At 39.9% G+C, this 21,910-nt stretch overlaps 1 protein-coding gene across 7 annotated transcripts in view; it reads right to left on the reverse strand.

Moving 5' to 3' along the window:
• Window positions 1-8,127: 8,127 nt before the first annotated feature.
• UBE3A (ubiquitin protein ligase E3A) overlaps window positions 8,128-21,910 on the reverse strand; it is a 53,418-nt gene continuing 39,635 nt past the window's right edge. For all 7 annotated transcript variants that reach the window (XM_077173449.1, XM_054654113.2, XM_054654106.2 and 4 more), the window contains 7 exons: window positions 17,373-17,517; window positions 13,589-13,794; window positions 11,296-11,460; window positions 10,760-10,915; window positions 10,593-10,666; window positions 9,992-10,135; window positions 8,128-9,773 (listed from right to left, as the gene is read on the reverse strand). In XM_077173449.1, the coding sequence (XP_077029564.1) occupies window positions 9,653-9,773; window positions 9,992-10,135; window positions 10,593-10,666; window positions 10,760-10,915; window positions 11,296-11,460; window positions 13,589-13,794; window positions 17,373-17,517 (1,011 nt within the window). In that variant the 3' untranslated portion in view covers window positions 8,128-9,652. The remainder of the gene's footprint in view (window positions 9,774-9,991; window positions 10,136-10,592; window positions 10,667-10,759; window positions 10,916-11,295; window positions 11,461-13,588; window positions 13,795-17,372; window positions 17,518-21,910) is intronic.

A 21,910-nucleotide genomic window follows, 5' to 3' on the forward strand; every position in this document is an offset into this window, starting at 1 on the left:
GCAACTCTGTGCTTTCTCTTACCCATATCCCTCTAGATTTTAGTGTTTCAGACAGACTTTGATCACATCACCATTACATGGCCTGGAAAATTGCTAACTGGAACAGAGATCTGAAGTGACAGAAAACTATGTGGGAATGGTGTCTCTCCTCACTACAGCACAGCTGGCACACAGCTTTGGTCCTGGGCCCAGTTTTGACACCATCCCTGTGTTTGCAGGTACCACACAGGCACAAGAGCCTGACCATTATGTCGCTGCCCAAGGGCTGCCAGGTCCCACGGGGCACAGAGCCTGCCAGGCTGCTGCCACCTGTCTCCTGCTTTCCCTTCCCAGCTCCAGGCAGGCTGGCACTGTCCCTCAGCAGGGACAGTGGCTTGTCTAGCAGAAATCAGTGTGTGCAGCTTTCTGCTACTTGCACACAGGTCACCTACCAAAAATTGCCAGGCGCAGACTGGGCTGGGCTGGTTCTTTGACCCTGCCACAAGAGAAAGCAAGGCACAGGGCAGTGCTTACAGAGCATTTGAACATAGGCCTGAATCTAGAAATAGATTTAATGGCCACAGCACTCACTTCACATGGGCCTAAGCAGGTAGCCATGGGTGGCACTGCTGCTCCAAACTGCCTGTGCTGAGTGAGACACCAGATGGGCAAAGTCTGAGAGGTTTGAACAGCTGCTCCACATGCAAAAGGAGAGGAGAGGTGGTGGAGTGGCACACCATGCTCCAGCTGCTGCTTGGAGTGAGCTTTGCCAGGGGAAGGGCTTCAAGCTGTGGACCCTGTACCCTGACAGCAAATGATTTCAGCCTTGCTCCTCTCTGAAGTTCTCTCAGGGCTTTCCCCATCCTTTTACCTTCATTCCCTATTATTTTATTTTACAGTTTTTAGAGCAGAAAACTGCCTTGGCAAATTCAATGAACTGGACTTCAGAAGCAGCAGTAACAGCAAAACAGCTCATGTATTTGTACAGCCAAGGACTGGGGTTTTCTTTACAGTGCAGTTCTTTCTTCAGAAACAGCCCAGGGAAAGTACAATCATGCTTTAAAAACTCTTTTCTCCAAGGCATTGGCTTCAGAGTTTCATTCCTGCCAAATATTTATTAATGTACAATACAAGGGCTCTACTTTACATTAGAAACCAAACTGCTCATTGTCCTTGCCCCCACAAAAGCATTGGTGCTTTCTCTGAGCTGGTCCGTGTGTTGGTGGCTTTGAAAGACACACTTGTGTCTGTATCACTGCTGGCACCAAGGATGAGACATTCACAGGCCAAACCTGGCCAGGCTGTACAGTGAGGTGACACAGGCAGACTAAAGGAGAGCTACTCTTCACCCTCAAGATTTGCAAGATGACAGCATTTGCACTTGGCTTCAAGGTCCCCCAGCTCTTCTATTAATGTTTCCAACCTGGAACAAACAGAATGAATCAAACTCTTCTCTACATAATTCATTATTTGCAAAAACATCTCATGTATCCCTGAGAGCAAAACAAATTATGCACTAAATGGATCTGGCAACTGTACAGGCAGTTAAAACACAAGATTTCAGCTGTGGCAGCTTTCCTGAGGGAAGCCATCAATCTGGGACTCCTCTCTCCTCCCCAGTCCCATTCATAGCCCAGAGCATGAGAAGGGTGCCTGAGGGGGGAAAACCACACAAGCTCTGAGGAACAAGCTCTAGGGTGAAGATGGTCAGGCCTTTTGTTTCTGAAATTCAGATTTTGCAATCATTTCCAGCTCACGAGGGCTGAGGCTTGCTGCTGCCAGCTGCTCTTGCAGCCTCACTGCGGCAGATACAGTTCTGCTGTTCTGTGTTGGCAATCCTCCTCCTTCCACGCCCTAGGAGCAAAGGGAGGAGGAAAGGCTTGCTACTCTTTAAGCAGTTATTTAAGGATGAACACAAACATTAGCTTTACTCCAGAAGCAGCAGCAGTTCTCACAGATTTCCTTCATCAGAAGCTGGGAGATCACCTGGGCTCCTGCTGGGAGAGTGCAGGTTGCAGTGCCAATGGCTCAGCTTCCATGGGCTGTCTTCCCAAGAGGCTGAGGACACTGGCCAGCTCTAACAGAGACCTCTCTTATTTGTACAGGTAAATCAGGGGTAGAGTACTAAAACCAGAAGTGCAGAAATATGGAAGGAATTTACGAATGGATGCCATTCCATTTTTCTTTCCTTAGCATTTGTGGTGCCTGGTACCAGCCTTTGTGTAAGAGGGCAACTGAAGAACACTAACATGGAAAATCAGGGAAAGCATGGCTGTATTCTAAAACAATGGGCAGCTTGATAAAGAGCTATTAATTTCTCAGCTTTTTAATATGTAATTTCTTTAGCTTTCTGACAAGTAAAAAACCCCACACCATTCTGTTTTCACAGCCAACAGTAACATCCCCTCATTGTCCTGGGAGGGGAACCACCTCCACGTGGTCACACCCGAGCAGCCCCTTCAGGTGAGTAGCATGGCAAGAACCCATGGGCACTACTTGCCTTTCCAGAGAAGGAGACAGAGAAGCACAAAACCTTTTTTTTTTGTGTAGCCTGCTGCCAGGTCTGATGAATCAATCCAACCATGCTGTAAACATCTACTCTTTTTAGGAGAACCAATGCCAGTTCCTCATCAAAGTACAAATATTTCACTTGCAGAATAGTGCAGATAATTAACCCAGCTTCCTGCAGTGGGATTCCCACTGTTATCAGATTACTTGTAGATTAAGGATGTTTTAAGCAAGTCCTTAGGCTGCTTGTTTACAGGTCCAATGCTTGGCATAAGAAACCTTCTCTTACAGCAGCAGCTTGGGTACTATCAGTGAAGGAAATGATCCAGAGGTGTGAATTTTAAGTTCTGACTACTGAAAACCCAATGCCTCATCTCCTAGCAATAAAAGCTGCCTCTGACCAGACTTGCATCAAGGTTAGGAGAAAAGCTTATGTCTGGCAGCACAAAGCTGCAGAGCTTTTCTAGCAAAGCACCTCATGCCTTTCCAAACACATTGGTTGCCTCCACAGCTCATTTAGCCTGTCAGCCACAGCCAGGCTTGGTTCACAGATGCATGGTTCAGTCTGAGCAGTGACAGCACAAGGAAGGCTCATGGCTCAAGGCAGATTGACAAAGGAGCTGTCCCAGGCAGAAACACTTTCAATTCAAGGCTTCAAGGCTGGCAGTTTCATTGCCATAACCTGACAGCAGCAGCTGTGAGCGCTGGCAGCCCAAGAAGGGTAAGTGTGGTGAGGAAGAAGAGGAGCAAGAGCAGAGCCATGCAGCGCTTCTGAGAGCTGGTGGCAGTCCAAAACTGCAGCCAGCCTGGAGCAGGGGTGACAGATGTGCTGGACAAGGGAGACACCCCAAGCTGCTCAGCTTCCTGCCACCAGGGAAGGGAGGTTAGTACAGAAGGGATGCTGCAATCTGGAGCCAGAGAGAGAAAGCAGACAGGGGAGCCTCTGCAGAGTTTTCTAAACTGATTTACACTTAGGTGGCCAGAAGGGGCCCAAGCCAGACTAATGGGTGACAGGAATGACTCCAGAAGGGCATGTTCCCCCTCCCCAGCCACTGCCAGTGCTAAGGGCAAACCTGCTGTGCAGCATAGCAGTGCTGCCTGCTCCATATAGGGTTCAGTCCTACACAGCTTCACTCTGACTTGGGCAAGGCAAAGGGAAAATTTCAGAACAAACTCAGGAGGTGCTGAGAACAATTGATGTTAGCAGCAGCCACTAGGAGACTCCAGAGGCTGCAATCATCCTCAGGACCCAAGGTTCCCAGAGGAAAGGTAAAAACCAGCAGAGTATGGCTGCTGGAGGCCCCTACCTTGCAGACACTGGGAAGAAACTGCTGGAAGAGTCTGTTTTTACCACCCACAGCCCTGCAGCAGTGGCTTGGAGGCAGCAGGCAAATCATTGCCACCAACTGCCCCAAGGGTCACTGCTGGGCTGCAGCAGGACATGGTGTCCAAAAGCACAGCCTCCAGGCCAGCCCTTGCTCTGGAGAAGCCAAGAGCACAAAAGAGAAAGAAGGGACTAATCCATCCTCTGAAGGTGGCAACAGAGGGCAGGTCCCATAGAGAGAGTCCCAAACCCAGGAAACTTTTCCTAAGGCTTAAACACTGAGAAATCCTCTCCTTCAAAATCAAAGCTAGCACACAAGCTGTTTGGGATGACAAAACTTCTTGTCCAAACTGCTGCAGGTCTGGAGCGGGATTGCTTCTGAAAAGCCTGAGGATGTTGTCTGGAACAACTCCTGGCACAGGAGCAATGCTCTCACCCAGGCTGGCTGCTGGCTACTACAGCTCAGGCAGAAAGCAGAGGCTGGGCTCCAGCCCTTACACCACATGAGCCAGACAAGAATTTTGTTAGAAGGAATATCATCTTGGGGATTTTAGTTTGGGAATGAGACACTCTCCAGAGAGAGTCAAGGTGTAAAACAAACAGTGCAAGAGCAACCCTTATCATTATCTGTGTTGTGCTTTTGAAGGAAATACCGATATTGGAGAAACCAAAATGTCATGTTTTATTTCAGGTGCCTTGCTAAAAAATTCATAGTATTCTTCATGCATAGATGACAAAAATTAAAATTCAGTGTGCATGGCACACTGATTTTTCTTTTGGAAATACCCTTTCATCTAGAAAACATTCTTGTGCTGCATTTCCAATTTTTATTAACATCAGTTATATTAGGAAACAAAACCCCTTCAATAGTAACATATTGGCTTACCTGATCTTTATCCCTTGCTGCTCAAACACAGCGTGCTTGAAAAGGGAAATATTAAATCAAAGGTAGCAACACATGATGTGTGGCAGCTCAGCCTGGAACAGGGAAGTTCAGCTAGTTGCCATTCCATGGCCACTTAGTTTTGAGCACTGTTACTCCCTCTGCTGTCCTGTACAGGTCTGGAAGCAGAAGGTTGCAGTGGGAGGACAGTTTTAAAGGATTTTCTCTGTACATGACCCCAGTGGTACAGAAGATACACCAGAACCTTTGGTGATATTAAGAAAGGCTTCATGTCAGCTTTGCATGTAGCAGTTGAGCCACAAATCTGCAGTTTTTATCTTCACTTGACATTGGTCAGTCCAAGCTGTGAGCCAAGGCCACAGGAGCAGCAGGATCCCTGCACGTGCAGTTGTTTGTAGTTGAGCTGTGCTGCCTGTCCTTCAAAAGGCAGAAGTCTAACTCCAGCAATTGGCTGGCTGACTGTCACAGTCAGCTCTGGTCTCAATTTTGAAGTCTCAAAACTATGCACAGACCCACCCAGCAAAACAATGTAGGAGTTCTCAATGCAATCTCATTGTCCTAAAATAGAATAATGATTCCCACCCTCCACTTGCATCTCCAATGTCTTTGTCTCTTAGACATTTCCCCACACACAAATCCCAACACAGGATCTATATTGAGCAAGACATCCATGAACACAAGCACACTAGGCAAACTTCAGCTATTTATCAGAATCACTCTCCTGATGTATCCTTCAAATACAGCAGAACAGAACAAAACTATACTTGTATATCTGCAATTAAAACCACCTTCCCACACACTTTTTAATTGGGTTAATGAAGAAGAACAATAAGAACCAACAGCTGAAGACATCTTCAGATGGAGCACTAGAGAAAAATACTGACATTTCATGGTTTTCCAAATGAATTCATCTGGGTAAGAAATGACCTAAAGACTAGGGCCAGTATTAGCTCTTTTTTCTAAAGCAGCATTCCTTTCATGATTTAGTATAAATCTGAATTTTTAAAAATTAATTTTATTAAGTCCCCTATGGTCTTATGAATCTTATGATACTTTTATTAAACTTTCAACTATGAACAAGAACTGTAAGTAACTTATCACAAACCCTTGTGACTCAGACTAAGCATAATAAACTCAGCTCTTGTTAGGAAAGGCTTGATTTTGAATAGCTTAACTTGGAAGAAATTGGAAGAATTGCTGCTCCATCTTGCAAGCTGAAATGATGGAGTTTTTCTGCATAATAAATAAAGCATAGCTCAAACATTCCACCTAATTCATAAAAACTCTTGAGGCAACCAGGAAATTCTTAATCCTCTTGTGAGAAAAATTTACCTGGAGGTAACTGGCTACAACAGTGCGACGGAAACACCTTAAAGCTGATGATGTGGGGATTGTCCTCTTCCAGAACATCAGCATGGAAACCTGTGTCCTGGAAACATCCAGCAGCATGGAAACCTGTGTCCAATTCCCTGCTTCACAGAGCACAAGCCCAGGCAAGCACCTGGGCCGCTCACAGTGCAGCTCCCTGGAGGCTGAGCCCACCAGGTCCAGGACACCTGTGTGGTGTCAGATGGGACAGGAAGCTCCTGCTTCAGCAGTGAAGCCACTGTTGGATGAGAGGCATGGACTGACTACTGTAACACCGAGTTCCTTGGAGCCCTGGGCCATTTCAGCATCAGCTCTCCTCAGAATGCAGGGTTGGAGGGGGTGCCCTTGGCTGCCACCATCCTGTCTCAGGCTGCTGCCTGCCAAATGGAAGACAAGCCCAGTGAGAAGTTCACAAAACTATTCCTTAGTTAACTGAACTATGCTCACTGCTGACAGCTGTTCCTGAAATCTCTTTAGCAAGAAGCAAAAGCTTTGATCTTTTGAAAGGTGATGCTCTGTTTATGCAGCATTATGTGCTAACATACCTCCAGAGCTAAACAAAACCATTTCTTCACTCCTAATCAAATCTGAACCAGTGCCACATTAAGATGATTCTTTTCAGGGCATTACTTCTCTTGCACCACTATAATTTTTGAAGCATGTGATGGTACAATACACAGAAGCCTGATGGCCCCTTTGCACTGAGGTTGGAAACATTCAGGCAGTCTGTTAGGGTGCAGAAGGAGATACTTGAAGAGGTATTTTTCATTTGTCAAATGAGGCAGTGCTGAGATGTCCGAAATATTTTCTTGTCAACATATCTTGAAGGCACCCTGTGGAGAGAACACCACCACACTGGCATCAGACTACTGCCTTGGATGAGGGATCTTCTATCTCACTGAAGGGAGGTATTTCCATTACACATAAGTACACTTCAATCTCCAAGTTTTTTAGACCTAAACTTTGCTAGACACTGTGAAAGACATTCCAGGTGTGCCAGGAGCCCAAGAAAAAACCCCAAACCAAGCCCAACTTAAAATGACATTTTCCCCTTCAAACAGAACACTGGCTGAAACTTCTGTAGGACAGGAATGCAGCCTGCAGCTATAAGACTTCAAGATTTATTTATTTTAAATCTTATCAACTGGTGCTGCTGAACAACTAGTGCACTTACACCAGTCCTAAGGAGATAAGGTTTCAATAGAGTGGTATTTGGGGGAGGCAGTATATATTTACATGAGAAATCAGTCAAATATTAAGTACTTATATCTTACCTGAAAATGATTCCTTGAAAAACAACTTATGCTTTTGAAGGCCAATGCCATTATGTATTATTTTAATCTTAATGCTAAAGGAAAACAGAAAGAGCATATTTACAATGTCAACAGTTAAGAGAACTTTGTATTGCTCTCCAGTTATGCTGTCTGCACAGCTTTTAGACCTATATAAAAAAAAACCAATATGAATCACATACATCTGCCAGCTGGGTGCAACCACAAACCACAGCTAAATTAGTGTAAGAAGAGTTACAGGGATAGAGCTTAAGACATCAGACTGTGAACACAGTACATACCACACAGCAGTGTCATGATGTGTTCATGCTTGCAGTGAATAACCTTAAGGCACTTGGCAAATGTTCTTACCACCTACAGTAAGAGTTGCTCCAAACTTGAAGGGCTCAGCAGGCACTGTTGTCACTCTACACTGAGAGGTAGGGCATCTTGTGTTTTCCTCCTCTGGGACATACAACAAGATGGACCCAAGAGGGCAGGCCCCAAGGGCCACCTCTGAGATCAGAGGCCAGAAGACAGACAGCACCTTTCCCTCCCCAGCAAGTTTCAGTCCCATGTGTCCAGGCCATCTGGCATTGGCTTGAATTTGAGAGGGGAACATGGCTGGACCCCACATCACTACAGTTCACTTGTGGAGAGCTTTCTGTACCTGCAACCTTCAAATTATTCAGTACTACAACAACATCTAATCAAACCATTTAATATCTAATTTATCAAAGTAAGAAAGTAACTTGGTTTCTTTTTCACTGAACCATGGTGAAAAAAGGTCATTGTTTTATTCAGCATCATAGTTACATAACAGTTGTCTGTTTCTATTACTAGAAAGAATTTATTAAAATAGTCCTGAAAGACATCTTTTCTTTTTCCAATGATTTCAAAACTAAGCCTTTTAATGCCAATTCCACACAGTCACGGGTTTGATCGGTAGTAGCCAGTTATAGCAATTGTCAAGGCACAAGCTCAGCTCTGCACACCCGCTGCAGCTTGTATTGGAAAAGAGATATGCCAGTTCCATCTGCACTTCCAAATGCAGAATCCCTTCATCATATATTGCAACAGGAGAAATTAACATTAAACACAGACTAAGAAAGGTAAAGGATTTATTTCTGATATGATTTGTAGAGTTAAATTAAAAACCTACTGAATACTTTATGTAGTAGATGAACATAACCTTAGTACTTACTTTCTAACAGTTTATTTAATGGTTGGAAGTGTACAACATGAAGTAGGCCTCACGTTTAATATTGTTCAATTTTGCTTATTGTTAGATGAGATTAAAATACAGTAGCCATCCCTTTAGACTATGGTGCAACACTGATCATGTGCCTTGATAGGTAGGAAAAATGATTCATTAAATAAATGATGACATAACATGTAGGGAAGACTTTGGATTGTCTATTTTAAATGTCAACATAATAGGCAATTAAGAATAGAACTTCATTTTAAGTGCACTTCCACATGCTTTGTTTATAATATAGCAAAAACTTCCTATCTTTTTTCCAGACACTTCACTCCCTACTCTAAAGCTGTTCAGTCGAAAATGCACTTTCCCCAGTAAACGTCTTTTTTAAAAAAGTAACTAAAATTTCTACCCTTTCATATGCTAAGAAATGTTTCCTAATTAAAAACACAGTTTATTACAAGACATGTGAAGACAACATATAGTGAAATGAATTTTAATTGTTGTGCTGTGACTAAAGTAAAGTTCTCAAGGCTGCAATTTAACATTCCAAGTTCTCCCTTCCATCTTTATTGATTCTTAAGATTTTGCACAGAAACTCTTTGGGGGCTAGAACAGCAGTAATTGCATCACACTGTTTTTCAAGACTTCAAGTTTCAAAAGCAAACTCTTCAAAAAGTACAGTTCTTGATTTGATTAGATACAGGGACAAAAATATAGCACATACTTGAAGGTTACATGGTCTACAAATGATGGCAATATTTTCCTTGGGAGAGTACAGTTTGTTTTCTTGTAAATACTCAAAAAGGCTCAACTTCAAGCAGTAATAAACACAAGCAAAAGTGATTTAACCCTTAAAATAAATATTCAGGAAAACCTCTCTGTACATACAAGTGAAAGAATATGTAACACTTTCACGCTAAAAGAAAAAATAAAGATTTTGTTCATATAAGCAGCTGAAATCTGCTGTTCCAGCCCAATGTCCCCAGTAAAGAAGGGAGGCACAAACACAGGTGACTACTGTAGCTCACTATCTTATGGCCTTTTTGGACAGGGACATCATCACCATCATTTTTAAATCCCTTTTGTTATACTTATTACAGCATGCCAAATCCTTTGGCATATGTGATGGCCTTCAATAATCTTTCTTTAAGCTTTTCTTTGCTTGAGTACTCCGGAAGCAAAAGTACATTAAAGCATGTGTGAGATGTAGGTAACCTGTGGGACAAAAAATACAAGAATTCAGATCTTGGAACATGCAAAAGAAATACATTGCTATTTTACAAGTGGAAAAATAATGAATTTGAAGAAAATAAACTTTCCTTATAGATTCAACTTTCAGATTTAACTAGGTTAATAATGTAAAAGCACATAATTCACTTCCATTTATAAAAAAAACAAACAAAATGTAGAATTTTTTTGTTTTTTTTTTTTACCTCTCTGTATCTGGGCCATTTTTGGCTATGATCATCTTTAACTTTCCAAGTCCTCCCACAGGGGCTCTGTCTGTGCCTGTTGTAAACTGTAAGAATAGTCTTTTCTGTTCATCTGTAAATGAATGGACTATTTCCCAGAATTCCCTATTAAAGAAGAAAGTAAAAAGTAAATAAACTGTAAACTTTCTTTGGTATAAATAAGAATTTCAAAAGTAATTGAGCTTTGAAGGTGTAATAATTCTAATCAGTCTTAACATCAAGTTTAAAAGTTGCATTCATTAACCAAAACCCTCAGAATGTATTTATCAATAAATGAGATTCAGAAATAGAAATCAGAAATATTACTAAACACTGCAGTTTAACTGTCCTTAAACATTAATTTGGCTGTGTCCTGCAGCTATTTTATTATTCCTATTTCCTAAGAAATTGTACTGATTCAACAATGCTTATACCATCTCCTCTTCTGTAATGACAATACTTGAGAAAAGTGAAATTACACACAAGACATTTCCATCTCCAGTACTACAAAGATACTAAATTTTACAATATTAAAATCATTATGAAGAAACAAGCAGATGAAGAAAAGATTAGAAAGAATTACCTAATAATAAGAGAGTCTCTTGTATAGCCACCATCATATTCTGTAGTTTCTTCTAGTGCTTGAAAATCTAAATTCTGTAAGAAGATGATATTTTTAAAGATGACCACTAATTATATACTCAGTATCATATAAAGCTCCACTCTCTAGAGTATATTCAAAATTCTTACCCTACTTCCACAAATAAGTAATTCAATTTCCTCTGGTCTAAATAAATATTTCAAAGGAGATTCATTGGTCACCATGTGGAATCCTCTCCGAAAGGCCTTGAACTGCTTTTCTACTGATTTATTGAGTATATAGTCAGCATACAGATTGACAAATTCCTGCAAGGAAATAAACCCCAAAAAACCTTAGTGTTTCAACACATGCCACTTGAAGTACCTCCCAAAAAAACAAGACCCCAAAATACCTATAATTCTGTAATTCTATGCAAATTATCTGAGCTCAGGTTTTATTCAGCAACACAAAAGAACAAGTCTCAAATACTACTCAAACAGTTCAAACATCCCTCCCAGTAGCTATGTATCCATGTATCAATGCTTTCTTTAAGAGAAACCATTTCGGTTCACAACCACACTGTGCTATGGGAATTTTAAAAGCCTTTTAAACTTAAAAGTGAGACCACCTTTGTAGGGTTCTACACTATTCTACACACAGTATATCAAAGAACTCCAGATGCTGTTTAAAAAAAAGCTGCATGTACCTTTCTGTTTTCATTTGTAATTGGAATTTTATCACCGTTTTCCTTTAAATCATGCATCATTGGATTGCCAAAGAGATCCGTGTGAGATATTTGAAACGTTATCATCATATCATCTTCCACACTTCCTTCATACTCCAGTAAGTCTCTCAAACTCTGATACAGAACCTAACAGAATAAGAAATACATGTCTGTCAAAAATCAGCTTTGATAAATTCCACTGAGTAATACACGAAGACATGAAACCATCCGGCTCAAAAGAGGGTTGCTATATTCTATGACACAAGTCACCTAAAAATCTCTCCAAACAATTACTTATTAAGTTCAGTATCTGTAAAGAGAAACAACAGAAGATATTAAGGTAAAAAAAAAAAAAAAGAAACATGATAATCAGTGATAACTCCCTTAAAAGAGCCTTTTAGTACCTACCAATCTTCTAAAATGCAATGGTCAAATCTGCAGTTTAAGAGCCTCTAACAACATCTCAAGTCTTTTGAATCTGTCTTTACTTTAGGCATCCAGAATATGTTACATGAATAAGGGGAACATTTATGAGTTAAAAATCAAAGAAACCCCAGTATTTTATATCAGATAAAATTCAGAGAGCAGGCTTTTATCTTCCATTTCTTATTTAAAACTAAAACCAACTAGGATGTAATCCAAAAACAACACAGATGGGGCAGTTTTAACATAAGAAGACATTTATGAACCAAAAAATCACAGGTTTGATCAGAATTTACCAAGTGCAATCTGAAATTACCTGTAAGAGTTTGCTCTGTGTAAAGGAGCAACCAGGTTTCCTCCCTGCTATGCCTTAGGAAAAGCCCAAGACTCTCTTGGAAACCAAAGCCTATGCAGCAAAGGAACAATTATTTGGCTGCAATAGAGGCAGAGGGGCTAAAGAATACAAAGCAAAGGTGGATGTGACAACTGTGTGCAACTGTATTTTTATAGTGAAGTAGAAAAATAAATTTCCCCCCAATGTTTAAACGAAAACATGACAGTTAACATGTAAGCCTCAACTTCTCACTATCTGTGTGTTTTTGATTCTTTCACAGAACCTTTAAAAAGGACTTTGCACTGAAAAATCACTGTACTTGGAACCATTGGTGGTGATGGCTGGTGAACATCCTATTCTCCATGCTCTACAGCATTAGAAAAAGCACTGGGAGAAATTCACTATTGTGAATTTCATTTTAGGTTTGAGAAGTTCTGAAGTTTAAGTCATATGAGAATACAAAGAGTTAAAAAAGGATTATTTTAAAAGAAATTACCATAGGTATTAGAGGAGAAACATAAGAACAGGGGAGAAAAATTAGGAAAAGCACTGACTGCCCTGTTCCATAGAAATACATTCACTTTGTTTTGGTCACAAAAAGTTTTGAGTACGTAATAAAAGTTAAAGGAAACTCAGGGCACTATTTCTCAACATTATACAGAGAAACTGGTCAAATCTGGTGTGCTGTTATATGTAGCTATCCAAAGCAGACCAAATAACATATTTCTTGATTAAACACACCTCATTTTCAAACATGAAAGCCAAGTTCTTTTTAGACACTATCATGTTACTAATCTTTTTTGAAAAGATGAAGATTTTGTATAACTGCTTATAAAAGAGAAGCATCCCATGGTTTGAAACCAAATGAAGCTTGCTAACAATTCCTACCAGCACCATGAGGAGAAGCCACTGGTGATCTCTGATTGCAGGTGGAGCAGAGCCAAGACATCCTGCACACACACCTGTGTGCTCTATCTATAAAAGCACATGCACAGCTCAGTGCTGGGAATGGGTGCGTGAAAATGGACACTGATCACTGGATATTCATTAACTGTAGGGATATTCATAAACTGCCTCATCTGTTTCTTGCTTTAGACAAAAACCAGTAAGAACATCACACTTTTGCATATTTATTCTTACTTGCACTTTTTTTTTGGGTAGAAATTTACTTCTACAAATAGCTATAAACAGCCCAATTTTACTAGTCTCTTTGGGAAGAGACATGTTTGTTTATGCTTAATAATTCTTAGTAACATTTGGGAGTTTATGTAGCAAAAAAACCCAAGCTTTATTGATACTGAGCCCTATTCATTGATGTTACAATTTTGCCTCCTCCAAACCAAATGTAGCAATAAGTTTTCTTGCTTATGAATTTCTTTTAACAAATACAGACTCGTAAAGCAAGTCACTGTTTATTTCACTTTCATTTCTGACAGTGATCCTATGTTTAACTGAAATATAGATTAAATTATTGCATAGAAAATGCACTATTTAACTTGAAGAACATAATGAACTTACAGGATGAGAGTCTGCCAGATCACGGAAAGTTCCTTTTTTGCCCATTAGCTTCCTGTAGACAACCATGGGGAAATGTACATCCAGTATACAGTTGTTGTAAATAGCCAGTCCCAGTACTATGCCAATCAGGGTAAACTGACCCTCAGTTTCAAAAGAGGACGGATTAAACCAAAACAGTTTTGTAGACTCATCATATGTGAACATCCCTGTTAAAAAAAAAAAAAAAAAAAGAACAATTATGGTTACAATTCAATACAATTCAATAAAAATGGCACATAAAACATACCATTATAAACCCATTTGCACTAGCCTTTAAGCAATATTTAACTTAACATTATACTGAATTGAAAGGCAAAGAGAAACTACTTAGGGTAACTGGAGCTGCTCAAAATACTGTTACATGACCACTAAAAGCCTGCAAGAGACCTGTGATACAGTATCTGCAACACTCACTGGAGCAGCATGTACACAAGCTTTCATCCCCTCCTCTAGTGAGGAACCAGCAGCACACTGATAACAGTGACTGTGACTTTGATAAATACAGCAGTACAAGAAAAGAACACAGTTAAAGACATGTGGATGAAACAATCCCAAAGGACTCTAATTACTAAGAAGTGACAGCCTTTCCTCAAAGGCCAGTTCCAGCAAAGGAACAGTCCTACTACTTAATTAGAAGCTATGATGATGGAGCAGGGATTGACCATCACCCATGATTTTAGAGTTAGATGCCCAAGAGATTTGTTTGCTTGTTTCAAGGACCATTGTTACTGCAGCTATTAAACACATCTTAACTTGAGAGGAAAATGGACCTTGGCCTCACAGAAGGTCTGCAAATTTAACAGCTTGAGACTGTCTAAAGAGAGTGGTTTTGCTTCTCTCATTCACTTCACTATTTCAGGAGACCAATTTCCTGCCCAGCTCATGAGCTGAGCACTGAAGACTTCAACAAACAGTTGAACTGGCACACACCAGAAGCTGCAGGGAAAAAATGTGAAGACAAGAGACAGGCAGAGTGTCTTACCCTTTTGGCTGTAGCAAGACACAAGATAGCTCTTGTTTATGAAACTGGAGTGCACAGGCTATAAATTATTTATATAAATATTATTTATATATAAATAACACCCACAATAAAATCCATAGCTTATCTGGCTAGATACTGAAACAAAATAAATGCAAACCCCATAGACTTAAGGTGAGAGAGAAACCACCCTGGACAGGCACAGTCCCAATAACCTGTTGCTTGTACAGCTGTCACAATTTTCCAGCAGAGCCTAAGAAAAACTGCCCCAGGCTCCTTACTCTTAACACACCATGTCAGATCCATGTGAAGAATATCAACTACATTTGCCACAAGGATTTATCTTGTCAGCTCTTAAAAGATACTCTTGTTTACAACCTATGCAGATGTACAAACTGATTACAAAGCCACATGAACACAAAATTACACTGAAGACTGAAATTATCTTCAGCCAAGAGATAAAGACTCTTTCCTCATTCCATGTAAGGCAATAAGCTGCAAGCTCATTCAGACTCTGGGTATTCCCCAGAATGGATTATGTATCTCAGTAAGTGATATGGCCTGGGTCAGCCATTAGGGGACCACACAAATAGCAGACTGACCCATCAGATAAGGCAACTGGAAATCAGAAATGGATGAGCAACTCAGGCATATATAGGCCAAGCATTACATAGAATCCTGTATGCCACTTTCTGAACCAACTGAAGTAACTTCTGGATTACTGGTACATAAAGCAATGACTTGAACTTTTTGGAATATGATGGAAAAGTTAAACTGTCAAAACCAACAACTCCAGCAAATGTCTAATAATGAAGCATCAACAATTTACTCAGATCTGGAAACACTTTAAGGTGCAATACAGTATTTTACTCCCTTACTAAAATTAACACTACAGTACATTAAAATCATAATGAAACACCAGAAGAAACTGGAATCTGCAAGAAAGCAAAAACAATTGCCCTTGAAGTTATAGGAAGTTATCACTTATTCCTTTACCATGGAATATCTTTACCAGTATTCTTCTGAGTTATTGCCTCCTTTGAGTAAAATTTTAAGGTAGTTTAATATCAAAATACTCAAAAAGTCAAAGAAACTATAATAACAACATACATCTCTCCAAATATACCTATTGAAGACAGACATTTTAAATTCCACTTAAAGGATCTCCTCTGTTTTCTCAGGAAAAGAAAGCATTTATAAATCAACAAAAGTCACTCGTGGTATATCTGGTCCATACATGAACTGCTATACTGCAATGCATATATATACATATATATAAACACACAGTGAATGCAAGCTACATTTTCTGCTTTTACACATTTATGCCTAAAGCCACTAAAAAGCTTTTCCTCCCCTAGAATTACTATGAATACAAAATATGTGCATACTTTTTTACATTTTTAATACAGAAGTGAAACTTAACACATGCATACATTTCTAATATATTACCTACCTTTAAATGCAAGGAGTATATACACACTGCTTGGATCTTAGCTTAAGCACACTTTAGCACTACTAAATAAAGAGTATTTCAATACACCCACACAACTTCTGTTTAGATAAACTCAAGTTGAAAATGTATTTATTTTGTGTTGAAAATAAAATTTCATCAATCAAAGTACTAAAAGTTCTTTATTTTGCCATACTTCACAGTAAACTAATTCAGGTTACAAATCTCTCTAAGTTAATAGCATTTTTCAGAGTGAGTAAGACTTATCTATGATTCTGCACCACTTGTTATAAGAACTGGCTTGCATATGGTGAAGAGCAAGTGCCAAGGTTCAGATTTTTGCTACTAATTCTGGGTACTTGATACTGATACCTCCTTTCTAACCCAGTCAAAATAGATTTCTGTGTATTTTCATCAATTTTCTAAGCAACAAAACCAAGAACAGCAGCTTTATCTTTTAAAATAGTCCAGTGAAACCACATTAATAGCCGTGAGCTGTTAGGCTTCTTCAAGGAAACCCATTACAGGAAATACAATGTAACATCATATTTCACATAAAATGCAGAATTAGTATAGGAACCTGGCAGGTCTCATCTCTATTTAAACATGAAGTATTCTTATAATTTTATAACATTTTTGTCTTTTCAGAGTAGCAGACAAGTCGCACACTAAAAGAAGCATGTCCTTGCATAAATGATTGGTGCAGGGAGCAAGGGAAAAAAGAATATAATGGAAGTATGACTGCCGAAACACAACTGTAAAATTTCGGCTGTAATATATCAAATTACTCTTGGTTCTTTAACTACAATCAAATTTGACACTGCTGTGACACTTTGGATCTGCAGAACTGAGACTATCAGATTTATTAAGCTGGAGGAAGTGAAGGAAGTAACTCAAAAACTCCCATAGTCTGACTCTTGCTTTACTGCAGAAGCGCTTCCTCTTTGGTTTGATTACTAATTCTAGAAGCTAATTACAAAGCAAAGTGAGGAGAAATGTGAGAGAACAAACAAAGGAACCCAGCAAAGAAACCCTGTACTACTGATTTGTATCCAAACAAGTAATTATGGTTCCCATTAACTATACACAGTTACTCCTTCCATCATTCCTCCTTTAGGAGGATGACTGCTGCCAACACAGTGAACCTCAATGTCTGCCAAATACTCTGCTGACCATCAATGAACCTGGAGAGCTTCAGAGAGAAGCAGCAGTGGATATAAAAAGCATAAACATAGAACAATCCAGTTTGGAAGATCATCCAGGCCAACCTTTTGTGAGAAAAATCTGTTAAACCAGAAAATTATTAGAACACATACCAATATCTGGATTGAAGATTTCTTCCACAACCAGTTGAAAAAATTCTTTGGAAACACCTCCTTCATCTACCCCTTGCTCTCCTTCAAATTCAACATACAATTGCTTCTTCAAGTCTGCAGGATTTTCCATGGCAATCATCTCTAGCTATTGAGTGAAGAGACAGAAAAATTTAATTAGTAAATCTGTTTACTATAATAGTTTAGTAACAAATAATGAAACCAAAAGTACTCGCCAAATTTAAGAAGAAAGTGACCACAAATCACAACAGTAAAATAAGAGAAATCAATAGTAACCCTAAACCACTCTAAACATGTTTTACAATCTAGGGATAAACAGCAAGAAACTTACCACAGAACTGATCTGTCAGTCCATTAAAGCTCACTGGCTGTTAGCATTCTCTATTTCTATTCTTATAAGCAGTTATTTAAAACAAGTTATCATTGTGTTGCACACAATTCACAGAAAAAGGAAGAAAACAAGATGTATTACTGGGATAATTAAATTCATCTGACAATGAAGATTCTGCAATATGATCTACATGTTTGACAATAAATGGCTTTGTGAAGGGATTACACAGATATGTTTTCAGAGGGGGAGACAGAAAACAAGCCTTTGATGAGTACTTGCATCTCTCAAAGAGCTGGGGAAAAAAACCTAAGAACAAAAAAGACACTAGTATTACAGTCAAATCAACTCCCTCTTCTTGAGCCTAATGAACTCTCAGAACTCTCTTGCTCTTATTTCTTCAGTGCCTTTAAACAGATCTACTGCACTGCTGCTGTGAAAGTGAAAATTCAGTTAAGACCAAATCGAAAGTCTGACATTTTACAAGGGTTTCAAGTCTATATAAAGGCCATTAGAGGCCACAGAATCACAAAATAGTTTGGGTTGGAAGGGACCTGGAAAGATCATTAGTTCCAACCCTTCTGCCATGGGCTGGGACACATTCCAGTAAACCAGCTTGCTCAAAGCCCCATCTAGCATGGCCATAAATAGTTCCAGGGATGGGACATTGCCAACTTTCCTGGGCAACCTGCTGCAGTGCCTCTCCACCTTCGCAGCAAAGAATTTCTTCTGAATATCTAGTCTAAACCTCTCCTCTATCATATGAGGTCATTTGCCATTGTCCCATTGTTACATGCCTTTGTAAAACTTCCTCTCCAGTTCTCAGCAGCCCCCTTTAGGTGCTGGAAGTTTCTACATGGTCTCCCAGGAGCCTTCTCTTTGGCTGAGCAACCCCAACTCTCCCAGCCTGACTTTATAGGAGAGGTGCTCCAGCCCTCTGATCATTTTTGCATCCCTCTTCTGGACTCAACCCAACAGGTCCACATCCTTATGCTGGGGACCCAGAGCTGGATGCAGCACTCCAGGAGGAGTCTCACAAGGGTAGAGTAGAAGGGAACAGTCACGTCCCTTGACCTGCTGGCCATGCTGCTTTTGATGCAGCCCAGGGTATGGTTGGACTTCTATGCTGTGAGTGCACGTTGCCAGGTCCTTCACTTGCTTACATCAAAAATGTATCCTTTCTATAAATCAGAAGTTAAGCAAGGATATTTTGCAGCTGGTAAGAAATATGCTACTTAAAAGCATAACCACACTGCACACTACACATATGCAGCACAATTAGCCTAAACATACCTATGTGGTAAAGAAAACTCAGCAGCAGTAAATTAAGGCACAGATGGACCTGTATACTCCTCTACCAAAACCATATTACTCGTGAGATTTGCCTCTGATGGGGGCTACTGCAAATTGTACTTATCAGCAGGTGTCCTTAACATGCTAAACCTTACTTTTTATTTCACTCCCCTACCATATCCACACATGTCAACGCTCATTACAGCCCAGAATTTTACTACAGAAGTGTAAAGTAAAAAAGGAACAGAACAGAGAAGGTAAAGGCAGCAGCAATGACACTATGGACTCACAAAATCACACCAACAGCAAGACACACTTTCTCCTGCTAACTGCCAAGTCAGCCAGACATGATCCAAGCAGCACATCAGGGCAGGATGCTACAGACTGAGGGGGGTTATCATAATGGGCTTGAAGACTTTGAAGCACCCCATGCAAAAGGACTATGTGGAGAAAAAATTCTACTACCTGGTACTGACAACTAAATTTGGAAAGAGAGGGAGTGTAACTTCATAGCATATAAATCTCAGTTAATAAACCATAAAGGCAAGCTATGAAGACCCCAATAATGACAGCAAGTGAGATTAATCTGTATTTCAATCAACAAACTACAACATTTTCAGAAAATGTACCACCTAAGCCATTTGTACAAGAAATTCTTTTCCTAAGACAGCAATGGAGTTTAATCCATGTTCCAAGTAAAACTTGCAACTTTTGAAAAACAGAGAACTAGCATTTATTTTAAAACTGTAAATACAGGTTAAATGTTCAAGCTGGACAGACAGAAATTCTCTTATTTAGATCCCTTCCACTTACAACCAACAGCAATAAAGCTGTGGTTTTTTCCTCCCCAGTCATGACTTTGTTGGCTTTGTAGTCTTTACCACGAGTAATTTACTATATTGCATGATTTATGAATTTTCATGAGTTCTGAGAAAGCATATGCTGTCTCTGCATTTCTTCTGGGACAGCAAAACTATGTCATAGTGTGAAGGCTCTATGGTGTCATGGAAGTGCACTAAGGAAGGTTCATATTTATATAAGTTCATATTTATACATATAGAGCAGTTAAAGAAATTTCAAAGTTATTTTTTGGCTGACAAAAACAGCCTATAAAAAGAGGAAGGAAACAGTCTTAGTTGAGCAATGCTGGCTAGGCAGATTAGAACAGTGCACTGGATGTCTGCAAGGGAGTCAGATAAAGGATTATCAAAAATCCAGTATTTTGAGCAAAGCCTGATGCTCCTTGAAGTAGATTCTATAAGCAGGAAAATGCTGCTAAGCTGCTCAACTCAAAATTTTAGGTTTAGCTGCTCCTTTGAGTATCTGTGTCAACACTGATGCTTCACAATAAAAACTGAATGCAGTGGGCAACAGCAGCAAACACAACTGTAAGGAGGCACTGAATTTAAGCAGAACACTGCAGTGTTTCTATAGCAGGGAAGTATGAACGTCAGTTATTTATTGCTCTCTGGTTCTTAGGTTTTTTGGGGCCTTTCTTTCACAGTTATCTCAAACTTGTCAACATAGATGCTGCTAGGGAAACACAATCCATCTGTGTGAATTACTGAAGTTTTAGAAGTTGTTTTCTGTCATGATGGTTTGACTGGTCATGTCATTGAAATAACAATTACATTTTCCAGGGACTTCCTAAAATTCCTAAAAATGTCTAAAGCAGCAGAAGAATGTATGAACTGAAAAGCTGAAAGCTGAGAGATGATGTCATAAAGAGTATCTGTATTTTGTTTGCTGAAACACACCAATGTTCCACAACTGAAGACATTGGTTGATTTTACTTTGTTTACAAAATAACACTGCCTTCCTGAAAGACAGGAATGTTCACTGAATGACAGAAATATGACAACATTTAAAAGCTTAATGTAACACCAGCATTTGGCAACCTGCTTAAAACTGATAGCAACTGAACTAATTTCTATTCAGTTAAAAATGATCACAAACCACCTTAAGTTCTATCATAACATAAAGGTTCTCTTTAAGGGAGAGACAGGAATGCTTGCCACACTAGACAGAAAAATGACAAAACACAGCAAATTTAAGCTTGAAAGTACCAGTGACACATCATGACATAAGTCGGTCAACACACTTTTCTAAAAACTGGCATGGAAAGTAATAGTTACAGTGACAAAGCAGCCTTTGCTCCAGCTGTTTGTTTTTTTTTACAGTTCATGCATTTGGAGCCTGCACACATCAACAGTCACATGCTCTGCACCCAACCAGTGCATACCAGGGCTGACATTTTCACCTGAACATGCAAACTTCAATGTGGTCTCAAACAACGTCAAATCTCCTGAAGTACTTTGCTGCTAAGACAGGAGAGAATCTACCTACTGGGTTCAGGGGTCACAGAAGAGTTTTGGTCATCAAAACACTCAGCAGAGATATTTTCAAGCAGGACAGGGTTGCTGCCCACTAGCTGTCTGCATTCCATGTGCAATTTGTCAAAGTGAGTTTCTAATTTGCAAGCCAAGTACAAGCCTGATTCTGCTGAAGGAATCCACCACGTTTTCACTTGCACAAGTTGTGTGTCATAACTCACACCCTTTAAATTACTGCTACCTGAGAAGAATGCCACATTTTACCTGGGCCATGGGGGTGGGGGAAGAGTAAACTCTGAAGAAGGGGATGAAAGAAATAATAGTTCTTGGGGAATGAAAAGGCAGAAGAGAGGATTTAAGGAGGTACTTTCTTTCATGACTACCACACTCACACAAGGTGACTCAGCAGTGCAGCTTACCTGTTAAATCTGCTAGACAGTAAAAAACATGCTAACTACCTGCAGGAACTGCAAACTGAGCTACCAAGTCCCAAATACCAGACTTCCTTAAAAAAAGTGGGGACTGAAGTGTTACAAATTCTAACATTCCACCCCTGTCCACAGGTG

This window comes from Agelaius phoeniceus, chromosome 2 (genome assembly GCF_051311805.1).
Source record: "Agelaius phoeniceus isolate bAgePho1 chromosome 2, bAgePho1.hap1, whole genome shotgun sequence".
Classification (NCBI taxonomy): Eukaryota; Metazoa; Chordata; class Aves; order Passeriformes; family Icteridae; genus Agelaius; species Agelaius phoeniceus.